The sequence below is a fragment of the Pseudorasbora parva genome, chromosome 23 (assembly GCF_024679245.1).
Source record: "Pseudorasbora parva isolate DD20220531a chromosome 23, ASM2467924v1, whole genome shotgun sequence".
Classification (NCBI taxonomy): domain Eukaryota; kingdom Metazoa; phylum Chordata; class Actinopteri; order Cypriniformes; family Gobionidae; genus Pseudorasbora; species Pseudorasbora parva.
In genome coordinates this window covers 26,488,118-26,509,807 of record NC_090194.1, presented here as the reverse complement: position 1 = coordinate 26,509,807, position 21,690 = coordinate 26,488,118, and the positions used below count along the sequence as shown (strand labels likewise).

At 39.6% G+C, this 21,690-nt stretch overlaps 1 protein-coding gene across 9 annotated transcripts in view; it reads left to right on the top strand.

Annotated features, from left to right (window-relative positions):
- The window catches only part of myo18aa (myosin XVIIIAa), a 75,818-nt gene that overhangs the window by 28,852 nt on the left and 25,276 nt on the right, over positions 1-21,690 (top strand). For 4 of the 9 annotated variants that reach the window (XM_067432608.1, XM_067432607.1, XM_067432602.1 and 1 more), the window contains exons 4-29: positions 123-995; positions 1,454-1,531; positions 1,846-1,917; positions 2,147-2,212; positions 2,961-3,048; positions 3,139-3,245; positions 3,511-3,687; positions 3,767-3,977; positions 5,403-5,545; positions 5,629-5,729; positions 6,873-6,936; positions 7,034-7,178; positions 7,858-8,022; positions 8,106-8,196; positions 8,278-8,470; positions 10,035-10,121; positions 10,482-10,623; positions 10,706-10,865; positions 13,230-13,416; positions 13,523-13,718; positions 14,400-14,509; positions 16,253-16,318; positions 17,546-17,674; positions 19,796-19,939; positions 20,330-20,419; positions 20,717-20,836. In XM_067432608.1, coding sequence (XP_067288709.1) covers positions 123-995; positions 1,454-1,531; positions 1,846-1,917; positions 2,147-2,212; positions 2,961-3,048; positions 3,139-3,245; positions 3,511-3,687; positions 3,767-3,977; positions 5,403-5,545; positions 5,629-5,729; positions 6,873-6,936; positions 7,034-7,178; positions 7,858-8,022; positions 8,106-8,196; positions 8,278-8,470; positions 10,035-10,121; positions 10,482-10,623; positions 10,706-10,865; positions 13,230-13,416; positions 13,523-13,718; positions 14,400-14,509; positions 16,253-16,318; positions 17,546-17,674; positions 19,796-19,939; positions 20,330-20,419; positions 20,717-20,836 — 4,005 coding nt within the window. Of the gene's footprint in view, positions 1-122; positions 996-1,453; positions 1,532-1,845; positions 1,918-2,146; positions 2,213-2,960; positions 3,049-3,138; positions 3,246-3,510; positions 3,688-3,766; positions 3,978-5,402; positions 5,546-5,628; positions 5,730-6,872; positions 6,937-7,033; positions 7,179-7,509; positions 7,522-7,857; positions 8,023-8,105; positions 8,197-8,277; positions 8,471-10,034; positions 10,122-10,481; positions 10,624-10,705; positions 10,866-13,229; positions 13,417-13,522; positions 13,719-14,399; positions 14,510-16,252; positions 16,319-17,545; positions 17,675-19,795; positions 19,940-20,329; positions 20,420-20,716; positions 20,837-21,690 lie in introns of all 9 variants that reach the window. The other 5 variants (XM_067432603.1, XM_067432605.1, XM_067432604.1 and 2 more) reach the window with 3 other exon arrangements.

Sequence of the window (21,690 nt, the reverse complement as noted above, 5' to 3'; positions counted from 1 at the left end):
TACTGTTGTAAGAGGGATGTGAACTTTTAACTTTTTAACTTTTATCCTTGCTGCTAGAGGTTATTTTTCATAGATGTTTGCTTTGTGGTGACCTGTACATGTGTTTTGGGTTGTGTGAACAGTCAGACAGTGAGAACAGCATGAGTCAGTCTCAGACGGCGGTAAGTGACCCACCCGAGCAACACAGAGGTGAACCATCAACAGCTGTGAATCCAGAGCGGTCACTGACTGTGGACCAGAGAAGCAGTGGCTCCATGAATGGACGTCATGGCAGCGTGGAGTCCGACGTGTCGTCGAGGAGAGGACTGGCGCACAAATCAGTGTCAGAGGAAAAGCCATCGACAGTCACTTCTGTTCCCAAAACAAGCCGTCCCCTGCAAGGTGGCAGCTCTGTGGATGGAGATGCCCTCTCTGTTGGGTTGACCAGCCTAATGGGCCGTGCAAGGACTAAAGAGCATCGCTCCCGCTTGAGAGCTGCCGAACGCAAAGAAAACCAAGAGGAAAGCAAAGAAAGTGAGGAAAAGGTCTCACTTGGGGAAAGCGAGACGCCCTCAGAGGAACCCCAACCCTCCGCCCCTGCAACCAGTCCATCTCCTAAAGCTGACCCTCTTGCCCCTCCTGTTGGCTTTTTACCTCCTAAGATGAATCCTCTTAGCCTTCTTGCTGGATTTATTCCAACTGCCAAACCCAACCCATTGGCTCCACCTGCTGGTTTCATCCCAGCTTCTAAACCAAGTCCTTCCACTCAACTTACACCCAAACCTGATCCTCTGGCACCACCGGCGGGATTCATCCCGGCTCCTAAATCAAACCCTTCCACTCAAACTATGACCAAACCCGATCCTCTGGCACCTCCAGTGGGATTTGTTCCTATCCCAAAGCGAGACCCATTTGCCCCGGTGGCAGGATTTATCCCCAAGCCCAAAGTTGACCCATTAGCACCACCCGCAGGCTTTATTCCTGTGCCACGGACTTCTGCTGTGCGAAAGGTGGAGGTACAGATTGCATGTGTTTCTGAATGCTTTTGCAATGCATGTAATTGCACAGCAAGCCAAGGCAAAGGCTCTCTGCAAAACTAATATCTCGCCATATCCAAAATGCTTTTATTACTGCTGTCTCACTTTAACGCTCTGAAGTGGACTGCAGCTATAACTTTGAAGTTAACTGATACCTGCAAGAATTCAGCATGGCAAATGATGATGCTGGAAGTAACTTTTTATTTTCCCCCACTTAACAGCAAGTTGATAGGAGGAATCCTATGGAAATATTAGAAACTTTGTTGGCTGTATAACAGGCGTAAGCTATATATCAGACTAACATTGTATCGGCGCTGATCGTGTCAGTCGCAGAGTTGTAATTTCTGATTGTGGTGGTTCCCATCTTGCTCGTTTTTGGCATGATTGTAGACCGTCTGCTTGTATACAAGCACACTGATTGTGCTGTGTCTGTGAAGGCGAAAGGATTGTCAAAAACTTCTGCAGCTCCTGCTGAAAAACTTCCATCTCAGATTTCTACCGTCGCCAATCAACAGGTGTGTGTCCCGCAACTGCCAAGATGATTGTGTAATACACTTGTGTTTAGGAGTGAGAGTTGTGTTGCAGTAAGAGTTGTTGTTTATGTCTTACTGTTGATGTTCAGATTTGAACGCTGTTAACAATTGTTTAGTTACACTATTGTGCTAGACTTGGTCTTGCAGTGAACTTGGTATAAACAGGCCTTTAGGTTTCAGTGTTAGTATAACTTTATTGAATCTAAAGCAGAGGAAAATTTCAGGTGATTTGGTAATAATCACCTTACAAAGGACCACTCGGACTCTTCACTGATCCTATTTGATTCCATCTGTAGGGGTCTCCAGTGATGCCCACCCCAGAGAATCACAAACATCTGGAGCAGAACTTTACTGCAAAATCACCTCCTGTAACCTCTGCCATTCTTTCTTTCTTTTGTGTTTTTACAGTTTTTATATGAAGTGTTTTATTACGACCTGTTGATTTCTCTTCAGGTCACAATAATATGGGGGACTGACTAATGTTCTAGTAAAATTTTAATCGCATAATTATTACCTGCCTCTTTCCCGATTGTTTATTTCTCTTTTGAGGATATGTGTCTTTGACTTTTGATCTCTTGGTTTCCCGGCCCTTTGCAGGCCAAGGCAGCTGAGGACCCTGTGGCTATCCTGCAGGCTGCACATGAAGCTGCCTGTCTGTCTAAGGTCTGGCCACTGCATTGCCTGTGTGAAATTCTGCTTTTGTGTAGAGCTTGGTAGTCTCATAGTGCCCATAGAGGAAGCTCATCACCTCAGAGCTCCTGGTTGAACTGAAGCATGTTTCCCATTTATATTTTACTTAGATGTATGTGTTTTCTTTTCTCTGAATTTCTTTTTCTCTTGTCGTAATGGGTGGAGTTTGACTTCCAAAGTCCAGCTCCACCAGGTCTGGTTGGGCCATCTTACTCCACCCATTAGCTGGACACCAAGCCCCACCCATTGGTTCTGCATTGAACAGCCCCTCTATAGACTTTGAATGTGTTTGCATTCTCTGTAGTATGCATATCTCCGGCAGTTTTGTTGTGTATAGGTGCTTCTAAATTCACAAGTATCTGTGTCGGTCAAGTCAACTTTATTCATATAGCACTTTTAGAATGATGATTCAAAGTAGCTTCACAGTGTTAAACAGGAAATTTGATTTGATTCGGCTGTACAGTCACTCTGGAGAAAACGGTGATGTTATCAGCTAATTTCAATTTATCATATAGCGACAATGTGGGAAGATAAGTGATATAGTTGATTTAGTAATTAATTTTAACAGTCGGTCACAGTATTCATTCTGAAACAGATTGCAAAGCTGAACTGAATCCCAATCAATCCATCAGTGTTACTGGTCATCTGTAGAGTTTCACTCTCTGTGACTGATGTGTGTTTGTGTGTGTGTTCTGACTATCTCTTTCGCTCTCCACTGCAGGTGAAGACGGAGGAACAGCTTGCTGCCGAGAAGGCCTGGTACAACACTGAGAAAGTCTGGCTTGTCCATAAAGATGGCTTTTCTTTGGGTTAGTGAAGACATAGTGTTCATTAAACACTTCTATTATGAACGGAATCCTCAACTGTTGTGTAACAAATGTTCTTTTTGCCTGTTTTAGCTACACAGCTCAAGACAGAGATGGGCTCTCTCCCGGAGGGGAAAGTGAAGGTCAGACTAGAGCATGATGGGACATTACTGGAAGTGGACGAGGATGATGTGGAGAAGGTGGGCAGAGTCACTAACCACATGGATGTAACCCATGCAAAACCCAATGAACCTGTTTAAATTCTATCTATCTATCTATCTATCTATCTATCTATCTATCTATCTATCTATCTATCTATCTATCTATCTATCTATCTATCTATCTATCTATCTATCTATCTATCTATCTATCTATCTATCTATCTATCTATCTATCTATCTATCTATCTATCTATCTATCTATCTATCTATCTATCTATCTATCTATCTATCTATCTATCATCAGGCAAATCCTCTATCATATGATCGAGTGGAGGATCTCTCATCTCTTCTGTACCTCAATGAGTCCAGCATCCTTCACACCTTGCGTCAGCGCTATGGTGGAAACCTCATTCACAGCTATGCTGGGCCAAACCTGCTGGTGATCAATCCCCTCAGCTCCCCTGCCATGTACTCTGAGAAGGTATGAACTTCACAAAAAGTCATAGTCGCCGCAGAGTTATGGTCAAAAGAGATGGAGTGGCATGGTCTCTTTATATCAGGTGATGCAGATGTTTAAGGGCTGCCGAAGGGAGGAAACAGCCCCTCATATCTTCGCTGTTGCTCAGTCGGCATATCATCAGCTGCTGACAACACGTCAGGATCAGACCATCGCGCTACTGGGCAGGAGCGGCAGCGGAAAGACCACCAACTGCCAGCACCTGCTGCAGTACCTGGTCACCATCGCAGCCGGCAGTGGAAAGGTGTACTCAGGTGAGGAAGAAGATAAGGACCTCAAAAAGCATTCAAAATGGTCTTTTTGAACATTGCTAGTGTGAATATGAAGCGACATGTACAGTTTTTGTGCTATTTGAATTGTTTGTGCTTCTTGTAACTTAAAGCCTTAAACCAGGTAAGATTGTTACCACCATGGATTAAAACATATACATAGTTAATAGATACTTAGGGCTCTATCATACACCCGGCGCAATGCCACGCTAGACACAACGCAAGTGTATTTTACTAGGTTTAGCCTGACTCGGTTATCATTTTCATGTCCAGTGCCACATTGTTAAAATCGCAAAAGCACTCGTGCCCATCTGTTCGCCCATGAAAACGAGGTGTGTTCAGCCACATTGTTGGCGCTTTGCTATAACTGAAAACGACTGCCCCTTTGCCTAACTGAAACCTGGTCAAAAGTCAATAGCGCAGTATTTTTTGTGTTATTTAAAGTGCGTGTTAGTAAAATGCGCCTATAGGCGGGTACACAATGTGCGTGTACTCTGCTTGTTACACACACAGGGATGCACAGCAGCACACGAGTACTTTTGCAGTAAAATATCCAAAAACCACCAGGCCAGTGTTATATATTTTGTTCAGTTGAGTTCTTACAATATCCCAAATGTTTCCATCTATTTGTAAATTGTGAGAGAATTGATATTTTAACCAAGTAATCGGGAGGTCTGAAGGAGTCGCCTGTCAATTGCGTCATATCTGCGTTACCCTCGGTTTTATCTGGCAGAAACGCTTTACTCTTAGCAATGTGAACACGTCACAGCAGTCGCTGAGTGAACACACAGAGTAACATCATAACATCATTTTAAACACACTTGTATGTATCTAATATGATAAACAGGGCTGCATTACCACATACTCATGAGGTAACTCAAAAACGAAAATGACGCCGACAAAGTGTGTCCCTTCATAATAAAAGTCCCGTTGCTCGCGAGCCGTGTGTTGCGTAACAATAGCTCCAGCGGCCTTGCTCAACTCCCTCAACACTTGGTCCTGCTCTGCTTCATACTACAGTAATGTTAATAATCACATCCATGAACATGATTTCTGCCTGAGTCCTATCCCAGTTATTTTCCACCGGCTGTGAGGTGAGGACCACATGTCCAAAGATTCTGCGCTCAAACGTCAAACTACACCTTTGTTTTGAATAGGTGCCCTCTAGCAGAGGGAAAACCATAGTACAGCTTTAAATATTAAAATTAAAAAGATTTATCTCTGGAGAAGCATTCAGTCTTTCCGCTCACAAATGTAAATAGCGAATCCGCCATGGTGCAAGCGCAACTGGCTTTCAAAGGGAATGGGGGACGAGACTCTGATTGGTTTATTGCACGTTACGCCCAAAACACACCCATGATTCATTAAGAGAATAGGTATAACCCTTTATGAACTTTTCCCTCCTTACAGCCGAGAAATGGCAGGCGGTCTATTCGGTTCTAGAGGCTTTTGGAAACTGCAGTACAACTATGAATGGGAACGCCAGTCGCTTCTCACACATAGTCTCTCTTGACTTCGACCAGGCAGGACAGGTGGCCTCTGCATCCGTTCAGGTAAGGTACAGCGAGAGGACCATTATTCATATTTCACTGGGGGATTTATCTTTGATTTGCTTTACTCTGTGTCTCGCATACAGACCATGTTGCTGGAAAAGTTCAGAGTGACCAGGCGACCAGAAGCAGAATCAAGCTTTAATGTGTTTTACTATCTGATGGCCGGAGCAGATGCATCTCTAAAGTGAGTGAGAGACTATAGTTATAAAACAAAATGCATGCATATACTAAGTGCATACGTGTTGCACAAATCAATCCAGCCATCTTTAACATGCCATATTCTGCAATAGTGTGCAAACTGAGATTCTTTAATTGGAAGCATTTGCAGATTAAAGGGATAGTTCACTTTGAAATTAAATTTTGATATGTTTTAGCTTACCTCATGGGCATCCGAGATGTAGGAGTATTTGTTTCCCCAGTAGTTTCAATTTTGATCATTTTAGGTCAAACCGTTCTTGTCTGTGCCTCACATAATACAGGTCTATGGTCACCACCTCAAAGAGAAGTCCAAATATAACAATCCCCCATCGTAAGTACACACTGATAGCCTAAGACACGAAACGAGCGGTTTGTGTGAGAAAACGGACAGTATTTATATCACTTTTACCTCTTGTACACCACTACGTCCGACTGATTGAGGGCGCGCGTGCGTGTTTCCTGTTGTGACATTCGCGCGTTCTGGCTTTAGTCTGCGCAAGCGCGGAAAGCGCCGGAAGTGGATCTCTCGCGCATGTACATCTCTCATTGTTTACACAGAAATTTGGGAGGTGTTACCTTTCACTGTGAAGATCTAAACATATTTAGACGTACAGGACATCACAATGGAAGAAGCTGGATATATTAACAGACAACATTGAATTTCTTTATTTATTTGAACCAGAATACACTGATCAAGAATGTGATACCACTTCCGGCGCTTTCCGCAATCGCGCAAACTATAGCCAGAATGCGCGAATGTCACAACAGGAAACATGCACGTGTGCCCTCGGATCAGTCGAACGTAGTGGTGTACAAGAGGTAAAAACTATATAAATACTGTTCGTTTTCTCACACAAACCGCTCGTTTCATGTCTTAGGCCATCAGTGTGTACTTACGATGGGGGATTGTTTAATTTGGACTTCTCTTTGAGGTGGTGACCATAGACCTGCATTATGTGAGGCACAGACAAGAACGGTTTGACCTAAAATGATCAAAATTGAAACTACTGGGGAAACAAATACTCCTACATCTCGGATGCCCATGAGGTAAGCTAAAACATATCAAAATTTAATTTCAAAGTGAACTATCCCTTTAAAGTTGATCAACTAATTGAACTGTGGCTTTCAGGACTGAACTTCATTTCAATCACTTTGCTGAGAACAACACGTTTGGGCTCCTCCCTCACTCAAAGGTAAGAAATGCCACACATGCGATCATAGGGCAGAGCTAGACACACACTTAATCTCTTTTATCTGTACACATTGTATCATATGTCATCTTTTCTGTAGCCTGAGGACAAGCAGAAAGCCACTCAACAGTTCACTAAGCTGCAGGCTGCCATGAAAGTCCTGGGCATCTCTGCTGAAGAACAGAAAACAGTGTGGCTGATTCTAGGAGCCATATACCATCTCGGTGCTGCTGGGGCCACCAAAGGTAAAGCTACCAGCTCCTCCAGTGTCTAAACCAACGCTAATATCTAAATGCATGAGACCACTGTAGAATACAGCATGCCTGATTGCACCCAGTGTATTTTTACATCTGTCCACTAAGAGTCAGCAGAGTCTTTTCATTTATGTGACTGAGAAAATCTTTCGCTCTTTAGACTTGTGTGTGTGTGTGCTTGATGTCTACAAAACATTTGTCAGTCATCATCAGTGTTTAATACTGTTTCAATGTGTACACCAGTTGTGTTCATGTTTTATTTGTTGTAATCATGTGTTTTTATTGCATATTGATGTTGCATGCTGTTCCCGTCATAACACAGAAACAGATGCAGGTAAATGCAAGTCTCTCTATCTCCATTTCTTTTTTTAGACTGAAGGCAGGTGGTTTTTATTCTTTTTATTAGATTTATTTAGCATCCTAATTGAACTGTGCCCCTCTTTCATCTGCCTGTGTGCTTGTTTCTGCTCTCTGATGTCGTACGCTAGAAGGAAAATGTTTGTTCCTTTTTGATCATCAGTCCAGGAGATGAAAGATTGTTCTTGTTCTTTGGACATTTGACCAAAGAGCTTACACAGTAGCTGGAAATTCTATTGTAGTTCATCGTAATGTGGCGGATTCTTTGTGGTAACAGTTTTTCTTTTGCAAATGTGGCTTTCTGACCCCTCAGCGGGCCGAAAGCAGTTCGCCAGACATGAGTGGGCACAAAAAGCAGCGTATCTCCTGGGCTGCACACTGGAAGAGTTGTCATCTGCCATCTTTAAACTTCATGGAAAGAGCACCCTGCCCCGCTCAACAAGCGTCCGGCAGACTACAGATGATACAGACAGCTCGGGTATCTTTTTTTTTTAGATTCTTAAATATGTCATTAATGCTTCCCTATTTTAAGTTCAAAAAGAGTTTTTGTGTGCGTTTTAGTGTCTAAAGCAACAGCAGCTGAGTGTTTGGAGTCCATGGCATCTGGTTTATACTCTGAGCTTTTCACACTCATCGTCTCTCTTATTAACAGGTAATCAGTGATTACATAGGGGAGTATGAACTTATTTAGTAGGGTAAGAGATGCATTCAGATGTCTTTTTCTACTTTTCAGAGCGCTGAAGTCCAGTCAGCATTCTCTCTGTTCTCTGCTGATTGTGGACACACCAGGGTTCCAGAACCCTCGTCAAGTGAAGAACCAGCGCGGCGCCACGTTTGAGGAGCTTTGCCATAATTACGCTCAGGAACGTCTACAGATGCTTTTTCAGGAGCGGACATTCGTAAAGGAACTGGAGCGTTACAAAGAGGTGTGCAGAAACACACATAATCCTGAGCCAATAACAAGTCAAAATCTCATGACAATCGACTTCGTATAAAAGTGCTACATTTATATGGCTGTTAATATGCTACAACTTATTTACATTTGTAAATAAAAAAGCAAAAAGTACATTTTTGCTTTTTTATTAACAAATGTATTTTTGATTTATTTGCCATTTGCCTGTAATGGATGGGCCAGTGGATCAATGCACTGCTACAGTTTAAAGGGTTAGTTCACCCAAAAATGAAAATTCTGTCATGAATTACTTACCCTCAATGCAGGACTTGCACTGTATTTACACTGTACACGGCTTAGGAGACTGGCACAGGCTAGAACAAAATTGATTAAAGTTGTTTGTTTTTGCACACAAAAAGTAATCTCATTGCTTCATAAAATTAAAGTTGAACCACTGTAGTCACATGGGCTATTTTAACGATGTCTTTATTACCTTTCGGGGCTTTGAAAGTGGTAATTAAATTGCTGTCTATGGAGGGATTGGAGAGCTCTCGGATTTCATCAAAAATATCTTCATTTGTGTTGTGATGAGCGGTCTTACGGGTTTGGAACGACACGAGGGTGAGTAATTTAATGACAGAATTTTCATTTTTTGGGTGAACTAACCCTTTAATATAATAATTATAAAAATAATGCAATAAAATTGCAGGGGTCTTGCGTGACTTTTTCAACTTTTAACTTGACATAGCATCTTGAAAACAAACAATTAATGACAATCGATTAACATTCCTATATGAATGACCTCAAAGTCTACCTGAGATAGGGAATATGACAGACAATACACAACTGTTCAAAAGTTTGGGTTGGTAAGATTTAAATTATTATTTTTTTTTTTACTTCTATACACACCAGGACTGCAATTATTCGATCAACAATTCGATTTTTTTTTAAAATTGTAAGATATTAATAGATTTTAAACTTTCTATTTTAATATATTTAAAATTTGTATTTAAACCTGATTTCCTGTGATGCAAATGCTAAATTTTAAGCATCATTACTGCAGTCTTCAGTGTCACATGATCCTTCAGAAATCATCCAAATATGCTGATTTGCTGTTCGAGAAACATTACTTCTTCTTGATCTTATTATTACTATAATCAATGTTGAAAACAGTTGTGCTGATTAACGTTTTTGTTGAAGGATTCTTTTTTCAGGATTCTTTGATGCATAGAAAGTTCAGAAGAACGGCACTTATTTGAAATAATTTTTTTTGTAACATAAATTATTTTACTGTCCCTTTTGACCAATTTAATGTTTCCCTGATGAATAAAAGCACAAATTTCTTTAATAAAAAAATCATACTGATGATCCCAGACTTTTGAACAGTAGTGTATATTGATTTCTCAGGGCCACATTCTGCAATGTCTATTTAATGTTTTTTTTATCTTCCACAGTAAATAATGTCTTTTTCATTATTTTCATTTTTCAACACAAACATTGTTGAATTAGTTTCATTTATTTGCATGTCATATGATTAAAGCAAAGGATTATAAATCAATGTCCACCCAAACAAATGAACTGTCTCTTTGTTTCCATAGGAAAACATTGAGATCACACTGGATGACCTGGAGCCCAGCCCTTCTCGCTCAGTGGCTGTGATTGATCAGTCTTCCAGTCAGGCCCTGGTGAGACACACTTCCTGAACTGCCATGGCCGATTATGATGTTTAAAGTTTGTGTGATTTATATTAAAAAGAGCTCTGTGGATAATAATTATTTAATGTTACTTCCATCTCTTCGTTTATGATTAATCAAAATCTCTTTGAGATTGAAAATGGAAATGACAGACTTTCACTGCAGGGCAAATTCAACCCTATATTAAAAGTAATGTTTTGGCCAGTCATGGTGATATACTGCAGTCTTTTTTAACAGTGTTTATAAGTACCAGAACAGAAGAGCTTAATGAGTGCGATCTGAAGAAAAAATGGGCGTATTATTTTTACGATTGTGCTTATTTGATAATGGATATTCATGTTTTTGTTTCAGGTACGTACTCTGTCCCGTACAGATGAGGCCAGAGGTCTGTTTTGGCTGATGGAGGAGGAGGTTATACAGCCGGGAGGGTCCGAGGAAACACTCCTGCAACGACTCTTCAGTTACTACGGCCCTGCGGAGGGAGAGAGCACAGGTCACACACACAGACATCCACAAACACAAACTCACACACTTACATTCTGCTCTGGACCAATTTATGTATTGTTTTTCTGCAGGTCACACAGTGGTGCTTAAAAGTGAAAATGCACATCACTTCCTGCTCGGCCACAGTCATGGGACAGATTGGGTGGAATATGACACAAGTGGTTGGCTGAACCTAGCCAGGCTAAATCCCACGCCCCAGAACGCAGCCAATCTGCTGCAGAACTCCCAGAAGTAAGAGCTGTCTTCAACCTTCAGTCAAAAAATTATTATTTAAATATTTTATTCAAATAAAATTATTATTATTAAATGATACATTTATTATGCTTTTTTATTTTATCTTTCTTTTTTTAATGTAATATAGTTAATGTAAAGAATCTGCAAATTTACAAAGCACAAAGTCCATGACAAAGGGACCCCATCAGAAAGCACTAATGCCTTGTTTGGATTTCTGCCGTTATTTCCCTGACTTACCTATGTCGCCATGTAACATTTGCATAAACCCCGCCTGATAGGGTTGAGACTTGGAAATCGATTCGCATTCTGTAATCGGATATTTAAGGTCAGGTATCGGATACTTGTTATAAAATTTAAAAATTGATTCCTCTTAAGGATTCCCTTAATGTGCATTTTAATGTGACATTCAAGTCCAAGAAGACCCACACACTGTTTTCTGTGCTGTGCACACATTCAAAGTGTGCGCATGGAAAACAGGATTTTAATGGGATTTTAAATCATTCAAGTGCAAGAAGACTCGCATTGTTCTCTGTGCTGCGCACATCCAAAGCGCACTCATAGAAAGCCGTCTCTCATACTGAACAGTATGCAAACCTGAAAGAGTTATTTTCTGTCTTTTTGGACTTAAATGGATAGATACACACAAAAATGTTAGTCGGTTATGTCTTGAGTGAACGTAAACCTGAGTTAAAAAATTTTTTACATTTATTTACTGAGGCATTTCCCCCTTGGTAGAAATCGCATTCCGGGGGAGAGGGATCGCGGGATAGAAATCGCGTTCGCAGGGGCACTGTGGTGCGATCGAAAAGCACTTTCGGTTTGACTTTCAAAGGCCCACCCCGTGCAACCCACTTCCTGTGTACGAGTCAAAAGAAGCATATTTAGCAAAGCTGTGTGACTGCACATACGCTTGTAAACGTTCTGCTTTAAAGTGACAGCAGCCTAATATTCCTGCTGCTGTCTCTATAATAAAGTAAACAACAAAAGACAAAGATACATTTCAGTCACTATTCTTGACTGAATGACTTTTGTAACTATATTTGTAATGTATGTTTTATTTATAAAGTGCATTGTTATGTTTAATTTGATGTACAGTTTTTGTACCTGAAAATCTTAAAACACTTCTTTACAAAATCTTGTTTCAATTTCACTTGTATCTTTGTTTAGCTGTATTTATTTATTGATTACTCTACTGATACTTTTTTAAATTATTAAGCATTTTATTTTTCTCAAATAATGCTCAACATTTATATTAGTTAGGCTAGATGTTTTTGCTATTGTATTTTTAAGTCTTTAGTCTGTTGATTTGTGTTTATGGTATTCAGCTACAATAAAATGTTTTGCAATAAGACTTAGATTTTTTTTATTAACGTTATTAGAATTGAAATTAGGAATGGATAAGAATTGGAAATGATAACCAGAATCAGACTCGGAATCGTTAAAATTCGAATGATATCCAACCCTACTGCCTGCTGGCTATTTAAGCTTGCCCTCTGTCACATATACTCTCACACACAGTATATGTTCTTAGTCTTTATTCAGAGCAACAGCTCATTCCGCACACACGTGCAACACTCCATCATATATTATTCTGCAACACCACCGCTTCCTGCCCCATATACATCCCCCAAAGCCTTATGGGTAATGTAGTATGAAACACATACCAACACCCCCCCCCCCCCCCCCCCCCATGGGATAGACTCTTAACGGCTTTAACAAGTTTTTGTGTATAAGATCAACTCCACAATCCTAAATCAACATAAAAACCTGTACAACTGAGAAGTGAAACGTGTTATGAAACATGAGTACAATCTTAAATGCATAAAAATTATTAGGATTGCTGTTTCCTAAACAATGATATAATTTAGATATAACGCCTGGAAGAGTTTATCATTCTTCTATGTTGAAGAAATTATGTTTTTTTACAGTAAGGGGGAAAATATGATTACATGGACCAAAGGCAGTGAAACTGAAGGACCTGTGATTAAAATCTTTTTGACATTATTTCTCAGCAGTACAACCACAACATTTGGCTGTGTTCTCATGATTTTCTAACAACTTTTTAGACCATGAGCCAAGATTCGAAATCAGTTCACCAGAGGGGTGAACCATATTTCAAAGCACTGCCCACAAGGCCATCGGCTTCGACCGGAAGGCAGCTTATAAGGAAACCAAAACTAAAACAGAACGTTTAGACAGAGGGTGAAAACCAGGCTACAAAATTTGAATTATAAACATATTTCAAAATTAAGTCATGTAAAAATACACTAGCAGACCTCCTAAATTATGAACCTGTAAATGAGTATAATAGGGGCCTTTTCAAATATGTTTTTATTCAAGAACAAACTATCTTTCCTGTAGAAAAAGCATCAGCGGGATGTTTGTGGGCCGCTCCAGTAGTGCTGCGGTCCTGACCGGCTCAATCGCCGGACTTGAGGGCGTCTCTCGGCTCGCCATGCGTCGAGCCACCAGCATGAGGAAGACCTTCACCACAGGCATGGCGGCGGTCAAGAAGAAATCTCTCTGCCTTCAGATTAAACTCCAAGTTGTGAGTTTTCGAGAGGGTCCTACAACAAATAGTAGTCGTTGGATGTTTCATCATTAATTCCAAGAAATGGCATAAACCACACATCATATATTCCTCTTTCGTTTAGGATGCACTGTTGGACACCGTCCGCAGATCCAGGGTTCACTTTGTCCACTGTTTGTTACCCCGGGCGGAAGTTCTGAGGGCCTCAGGATCCTCAGAGGAGAGTTGTGACCCTGGACTCATGCAGATGGATGTGGCTTTGCTCAGGGCCCAGATCCGTGGCTTCAAACTGCTGGACAGTTTGAGGATTTACAGACAAGGTGAGAAGAGAGATTGAAAGATCCTGTCAAATAGATTAAAGGGTTTTAAATTTATGTCATTAATGACTCTCTCTCTAGTGTCGTTCCACACCTGTAAGACCTCTGTTCATCTTTGGAACACAGTTTAAGATATTTTATATTTATTCGGACAGCGTATGCAAGTGTATGCACACTATACTGTCCATGTCCAGAAAGGGAATAAAAACATCATCAAAGTAGTCCATATGTGACATCAGTTAGTTAATTAGAATCTCTTTAAGCATCGAAAATACATTTTGGTCCAAAAATAACAAAAACTACAACTTTATTCAGCATTGTCTTCTCTTCCGGATTTGTTTTCAGTCCTCAAATAAAGATTCAAACGGTTATGATTGAGCGGATTGATTCATGATTTGGATCGTGTGTCAAACTGCTGAAATCACGTGACATTGGCGATCCGAATCATGAATCAATCCACTGATTCTGGACATGAACAGTATAGTGTGCATACACTTAGATACGATGTCGGACTAAATATAAAGTATCTTAAACTGTGTTCCGAAGATGAACAGAGGTCTTACGGGTGTGGAACGACATGGGGGTGAGTCATTAATGACATAAGTTTCATTTTTGGGTGAACTAACACTTTAAGATCAAGTCCTCTCTGTTATTTCCTGCTAAACATCCGCATGCTTTGTGCAGGTTACCCTGACCACATGGTCTTCTCTGAGTTCAGAAGACGTTTTGACGTTTTGGCCCCTCACCTGACCAAGAAACTGGGCCGGAACTACATTGTGAAGGATGAGAAACGAGTGAGTAGCTATTTAAGAGAATAATGAGCATGGAAAAATAGTACAAAAGCTTTACAAATTACCAAAATGAAGTTCTGAGCTCCTCTCACTCTTGTGTTTCGTGAGTCCGAAACAGAAATGAACTCTGGGTAATCAGGGTTATTGTGACAGCTTAATCAAGAAACCCCAGCTGGGTCTCTGACTTGAATCAATACGCAGTGCAGACAGGAAAAATGTAGTAATTGCTCTGGGCTTTAGTGCTTACTAAATGCCCAAATGTACTGTAATTATCAGCTAGAAAAATGTCTCCGTCCAGGGGCCTCCTAATCTCGCTTTGGCCCTGTGATTAGCCGAGGGGAGAGGAGAATTTCATCCAAAATATTTGAACTGTGGCCCTGGGCATGTAAAGGACAGACAGGGTCCAGAATTAACATTCGCCAAGTGCCAAATGGAAGTGCAAATGGGCTTTGCAGAGTAAAAAAAAAAAAATTCATAAGTTGAATGAAAACTTCATTAGGAAACGCAGCATAATTTAAAAATGACAACCTGTATCTCACTGATGCAAATGACACTGGAAAAGATAGCAGAAACATTGTAACATAGAAAGTTGCAATATTTTATACAAATAATTGCAAATAATTACAATTAAGTCTCAATTGTGAGATATTAAAATTACATTGTTGATTTAAAATCACAATAATGAGATATAAAGTAGAAATGTATTGACAATTATGAGATATAGTAACAATTGTGATATATAAAATTGTAATTATCAAATTGTGGAATTATGGAATTGTGAAATAGTCATTTTGTGAAATATAAAAGTGAGATATAACATCATAGTGATATGCAAGTGTGAGATATAAAGTCATTGTGATGCATAAAGTCATATTGGGGGATTACCATCAAATTTTGAAATCTAGTCACTTTTGTGAGAAATTAAGTCACAATTGTGAAAATAGTCATATTGTGAGATATAACATCATATATTAAGATAAACGCAATTGTGAAAGTCATAATGTGAAATATAAAGTCATACTGTGAGATATAAAGTTTATTTTTTGACACAAGCATGTGCTCTTTACTTGAATGAACGGCTAAATAATCACCTTGTCATGGGGAATATATATATATATATATATATATATATATATATATATATATATTTTTTTTTTTTTTTTTTTTTTGAAAAACAGTTTAATGCCCAGTCTGAAAAATGAATTGCTGATAAATTGACAGGTGTATCATAAAGCCAATTTTAGACACCTAACACCTGATTTAGAGTAAAAAAAAGAGTACAGAAAGATGCCCAACCTCTTCATATAACACAACAGAGAAGGTCAGTGGTGTTTCAAGTCTCAGAGAAAGTAGAAACGATGCAAAATTGTAGCTCTAGAGAGACACAACGAGAAAGAAAAAGACAGAGGGATGTAGAACCGTGTCTCAGAGGAGAGTTTTTTGTGGACCAATTCAAACAATGGCCCTTTAGTTGTCAGGGGCCAGTGCCCCCTTTAGTGCTGTAATCTAGATGAGCCCTTTCAGATAGATCAAATTCTCAAGACCTTTCCGCATGAGAGAGACAGTGTCAGTGTCACGGTGAGGGCTGATGGTCGTCTGGACAGTTTGGGGACTGTACGGCAGAGACTAAGCAGTGAGAGTCCTGTAGGCCTACACAAGGGTCAGCAGTTTTTTTGTAATGTACACTGTGTGAACTAGACATGACAGTATGTGTGTGTGTGTGTGTGTGTGTGTGTGTCGTTGCAGGCAGTCGAGGAGCTTTTGGAGTCACTGGAATTGGAGAAGAGCAGCTATCACATGGGTCTGAGCAGGGTGAGTACACACACACACACACACACACACGCAGATTTCGGTTCAAATTATCACTTTAGAAGCATCAAAGGATGCAGGTAAGTCATATTTTGAATCATAAGCGGCAGGTGATATTACGACTCTGTGCGTTTTTCATCCATTAGTGCTTGGTCCGCTGGCTCAACGCAAGAAACTCTCATCTCAGCATGAGCTGCTTTGTTTGTTTGTGTCTTTCCTAGTTCTTCATGCCATTCTAATCAGTGTGAACAGACGCTGGCGCTCAACAGTTTAATCCCATCAGCTGGAAAATCATGGCAAGCCAAAAAGACCCCTGAAAAAACGGTGGCGTGTGTAAACAAGCCCCGCCTGGCGCGTTCCCAGAAGAATGGAGATTTATTGGGCCGTATTATAAGTTGGAATAGTTAGTCATTATTTTGTGGCAGCTGCAATTGGCGTAAAGGTTTGCAAAGGCTGAACCGCGCTCAGAAATAGATTACAATGTCAGGGGCTCTTCACAAAGGATTCGAGCAACAACACAAACTGATTTACAACTCTTCCAATATCTCCTGTCAGTTCTGCTTGACTTGTGCTGTTACGATTACTGGCAATGAAAAATAAACCAAACAGGCGTAAAATGGACATTGATTTACTTGGTTTGTTCAGATTGTTGTGGTCAGATGTTGACATTAGATGTAGTTGCATGAGTGTAATCACAATTAGCCACCTCTCTCTTGATCTTAAAGAAATATATCCAAATGATGTTTCATATACATTTTGGCCACACTTTAGATTAGAGTCCAATTCTCACTATTAACTATTAACTATGATGTTACATTTAGGTATTTGGTAGTATTTGGGTAGGATTAGGAATGTAGAATAATGTCATGCAGAATAAGGTGTTAATATGTGCTTCATAAGTATTAATAAACAGCCAATAGCCGAGTAATATGCATGCTAATAAGCAGCTAGTCAATAGTGAGAATTGGCCCTAAACTAGTGTTACCTTTTTTTTTCCTCCAGTCTAAATTCTTATTGATCAGAGACATAATTAATTACAAAAAACATCAATGTGCTTATGAATTTTCATTTCAGATAAAAGCTGCATCTGTTTGAAAATATGTCTCCAAAGGGGTTTATGCGAATCTTAGTGACTACATGTTAGGACCATCATAATAAGCTCTTTTAACATACTCCCATTGCTGTTCTCACAAGTGTGTGTGTGTGTGTGTGTGTGTGTGTGTGTGTTAGGTGTTCTTCAGGGCTGGAACAGTGGCTAAACTAGAGGGACAGAGGGATGAACACACCAGACAGAACATCACGCTGTTCCAGGCCGCCTGCAGGGGCTTTCTGTCTCGACAGGCGTTCAAAAAGAGAAAGGTAAAGTCAATTTTCCGTTTTGCTTTAGTCCTGTGCTGTCAATCAATCAGAATCTCAACATTTTAAAATACTCTGGTGGATAGTACTTTAATACTCAAAATATTATTCATGTCAGCTTTAAGTGCTCTCCTGTTTAGTTACTCTAGAATTATTATCATGCCAACAAGATTATAATTTAAAGTGTCATGAACTGGCTTTTAAAAAATGTTTTAATCAACTTATAGTTTTGCGTGTTTTTTACATTCAAAACCATCATAATGAATAAGTATTAGGCTATTTTCTACCCTGGTTTTGAGGCTGTCTCCTGCAAGCTCGGTTTCTATGGGCGTGCCGCACTGAAGACTTGGAAGCAAACACCCACGGCTAGGATTGAATAAGATTTGCATATTTAATGAGCTTCAGCTCCCTCGTCAGTACATTTGGGAATTGTTTTGAAAGTGTGTGGGGAAAACCGCAACCGGAAATGAATTGCCCACAGGGCTCGGAATATGTCTTTATCAAACAAACACAATGATTTATTTCTCATCCATCTGTGATTGATTGGAATGTTAATTTTTTATTACTTGGCCTGCCCGATCGGTGTATAAAAGCACAAACCGTGCAGCACACACACACACACACGTTTGTGTTTGTGACATATGGGGACAGTCCATAGGCATAATGATTTTTATACTGTACAAACCGTATTTTCTATCCCCTTACACTGCCCCTGCCCCTAAACCTACCCATCACAGGAAACATTCTGCATTTTTACTTTCTTAAAAAAAACAAGTACGTTGCAGGCAGCATGATCAAAATTTCTGCGATTGTATTTTTCCTTCTAATATCAAGTCAAGACAGTGAACAACGCACATCAAGAACAGAATGTTATTTCACTATTGTAGATAGGATAAAATGTTTTGGTAGCCCGTCTGGAAAACACATAGCCCCGGGATGTTGGGCTTTGCTAACACTGGCCCATTCATACCCGAGTCTGATCCCGAATCGCAATGAACCAACAACACCTCAAATAAAGGATTCTTCAGCCTTTGATATCATGCTAAGGTATGTTCTGTTGGACACGTACACACAATAGATGTCAAACGATCTGTAACAATGCAATACAATCGCATATAAAAAACATTTTTACTCACGTTAGTGTGTTGCTTCATTCATTCATGTAATCTCATCCTGTCTGCAAATCCAGTCTCTTGTTTACAAACGAATCGGTGGTGAAATGAAGGAACGCGCAACGTCTTCCCCACGTGAGCTGGATGTTCATTAAAAATAAAGTTCATCCATGCATTCATAATATTGGAATCTGAATGAAGCTTATGCGGTTTGTTCATTGCTTAGAAGTTCGATCCGGTTTAATTCTATGTAGGCCTATGTCATATCAGGTACGAGTCGGTGGGCGGGGCTAAAGAATCAGACGTTGTTCATCTTATGCTGAGTCGGTGTTTCACCACATGATGACGTCAAGGGTTGGCAAATTCTGAGATCGATCATTTGCTGGGCCTGGTGTCAATAAAAGCTTTTCTTTGACTGACAAGGAAGTTTTCAGCTCTGAAACGTACAGGATTTTCTTATATTACCATGACCTTTTATATATCAAAAGCTCAAGGGAAAGTTGAATTCTCAATTCATGACCCCTTTAATATTCTGATCTCTTTCATATCATAACATGAAGAAATCCTCTTTATAAAGTGCATTTTATTAATTCCAATCTAGTCTTTGGTACTTTTTCAAAAATGACATATCAAAGTCATACTGTGGCTTTTATGTTTGTGTTTGCAAAGGAGCATTAATCATTTCATACCACGCTGTCATGTCATTCACAGATGGAGATCTGTATCATCAGCCTGATTGTTCTGAACCCACATAATGCAGAAATTAATGAATAGTTCCGTCAAAATGATTTTACTCATCCACATGTCATTTACACCTTATTTTATATAATGAAAACTAATGAAGACCTGGGCGGTGTCAAGCTCGAAATTTAAAAAAAAAAACACAAAAGATTTGACTATAATGACTTGTGCAATAATATAATATAAATAACAGGAGGGCAAGTAAATGAAGACAAAATAAACAAATTTAGGTAAACTATCCCCTCTCTAAAAACCCCTCTCTATCTCTCAGATCCAGGATTTGGCCATCCGTTGCGTCCAGAAGAACATTAAGAAGAATCGTGGCGTGAAGGACTGGCCTTGGTGGAAGCTCATCACCACCGTACGGCCTCTAGTAGAGGTTCAGCTCACCGAAGAACAGATTCGAGGAAAAGACGTGAGTCTTTCCGTATCACTCTTTATTTCATGTCCCGGTTTGCTCACTGTGTAAAGCTTCTTTAAACTTACAGTAGAGCGTAGAGGTTTATCTGTGTGTGTGTGGATGCATTTGGCTTAAAGATGACGTGATCTGACGGCTTCAGCGTTAAGAGGAGATGCCTCTTTGAGCTCAGATTGAGATGATGGCTCAAGGAATCAAAGCATTTAAAAACATCGCCCTCTTGCGCCTTTCTGAACTCAACTGAAGTCAGAAAGCTCTTGATTGATCAAAAGAGCATCAGATAGTACAATATTAGCTCAACTAATCTCGGGCCAAAGATTGTTCTGTTCTTGTATATATATTCAATATTTTTTAAGCTTGAGATTTTGCTGCCATTTTGACTCGTAGGAGGAGATCATGCATCTGAAGTTGAAGCTGGAGAAGGTGGAAAAGGAAAGGAGCGAGCTTCGGCTGACCTCGGATCGGTTGGAGAGCAGAGTAAGACATGCAGGCATCTTATTTGACTTCAACAAGCTTATTTTGTTGTCCCGTTTTGATAAAACCTGAGGGAAATCGAGAAAGCAAAGAGTGTTATTTTTTATGCTAGGTTGCCTCCCCACAAGGATAGACAATAAAATAGCAACCGATGTCTTAATGAAAATGTAAAAATGCAGGAAAATGCAGTAAAAATTTCTGTGACTATTAGGTTTAAGTTGAGGAAATAATATATGAGTAGAGGTCAATGGATAGCCTCCACCATATTAGAAAAACCAATGCATATGTGCGTTTATGTAGATCACAGAGTTGACGGCAGAGCTTTCAGATGAGAGGAATTCTGCGGAGTCTACATCCCAGCTGCTGGAGACGGAGACAAGCGAGAGATTGCGTCTAGAGAAGGACATGAAGGACATGCAGGTACATGAACTCCATGCTTCAGGAGGACCGATGCTACTAAATTAACTGTACATTTAAAAATAAAGTAGTGTCGTTTTTCCAATAATGAGCTTTGTTTCAGTGATATCATTTACAAAACACTACAACTCTATATTTTGTTACATTTATATTGCATGTGCAGTTTTATTTCCAATAATCAAAGTATATTAATCTAGAGTGTAGGGGAGTCTGATTAATATCAGTTAATTGGATTATTCCGATTTATATGAATTTGAATCATAGAAATAAAAAATAAAAAATTAAACAAGTACAACTTTTCCCTCCCCCCTTTTTTAATATTTATTTCCCCTATTATAGAGGTTATTAAGGCTTTTTTAAAGGTTTAGAATTTTGCTTTGGAGGTCTCCTACAATAAATTTGCATATGGAAGCCACAGAATAAAACATTTTAAGAGATAATTGTCTTTTTATCTCAAAATTGGGAGTTTACTTCTCACAATTCTGACTTTTTTTTCTCAGAATTGCTAGGTATAAACTTACAATTGCGATTTATAAAGTCAGAATTGCGTGATTAAAAAGTCAGTCTTTTTCCCCTCAGAAATGGACTTTATAACTCACAATTGCGACTTTATATCTTTAAATTCTGACTTTATTATTCGCAATTCTGACTTTATAATTCACATTTCTGACTATTTCTCGTAAATGCAAATTTATATCTTGCAATTCTGACTTTATAATGCTCAATTCTGACTTTGTTTCTCACAACTGCAAGTTTATATCTCGCAATTCTGACTTTATTTCTTGCAATTGTGAGTTCATATCACGCAATTCAGGCTTTATTTCTCACAACTGCGAGTTTATATCTTGCAATTCTGA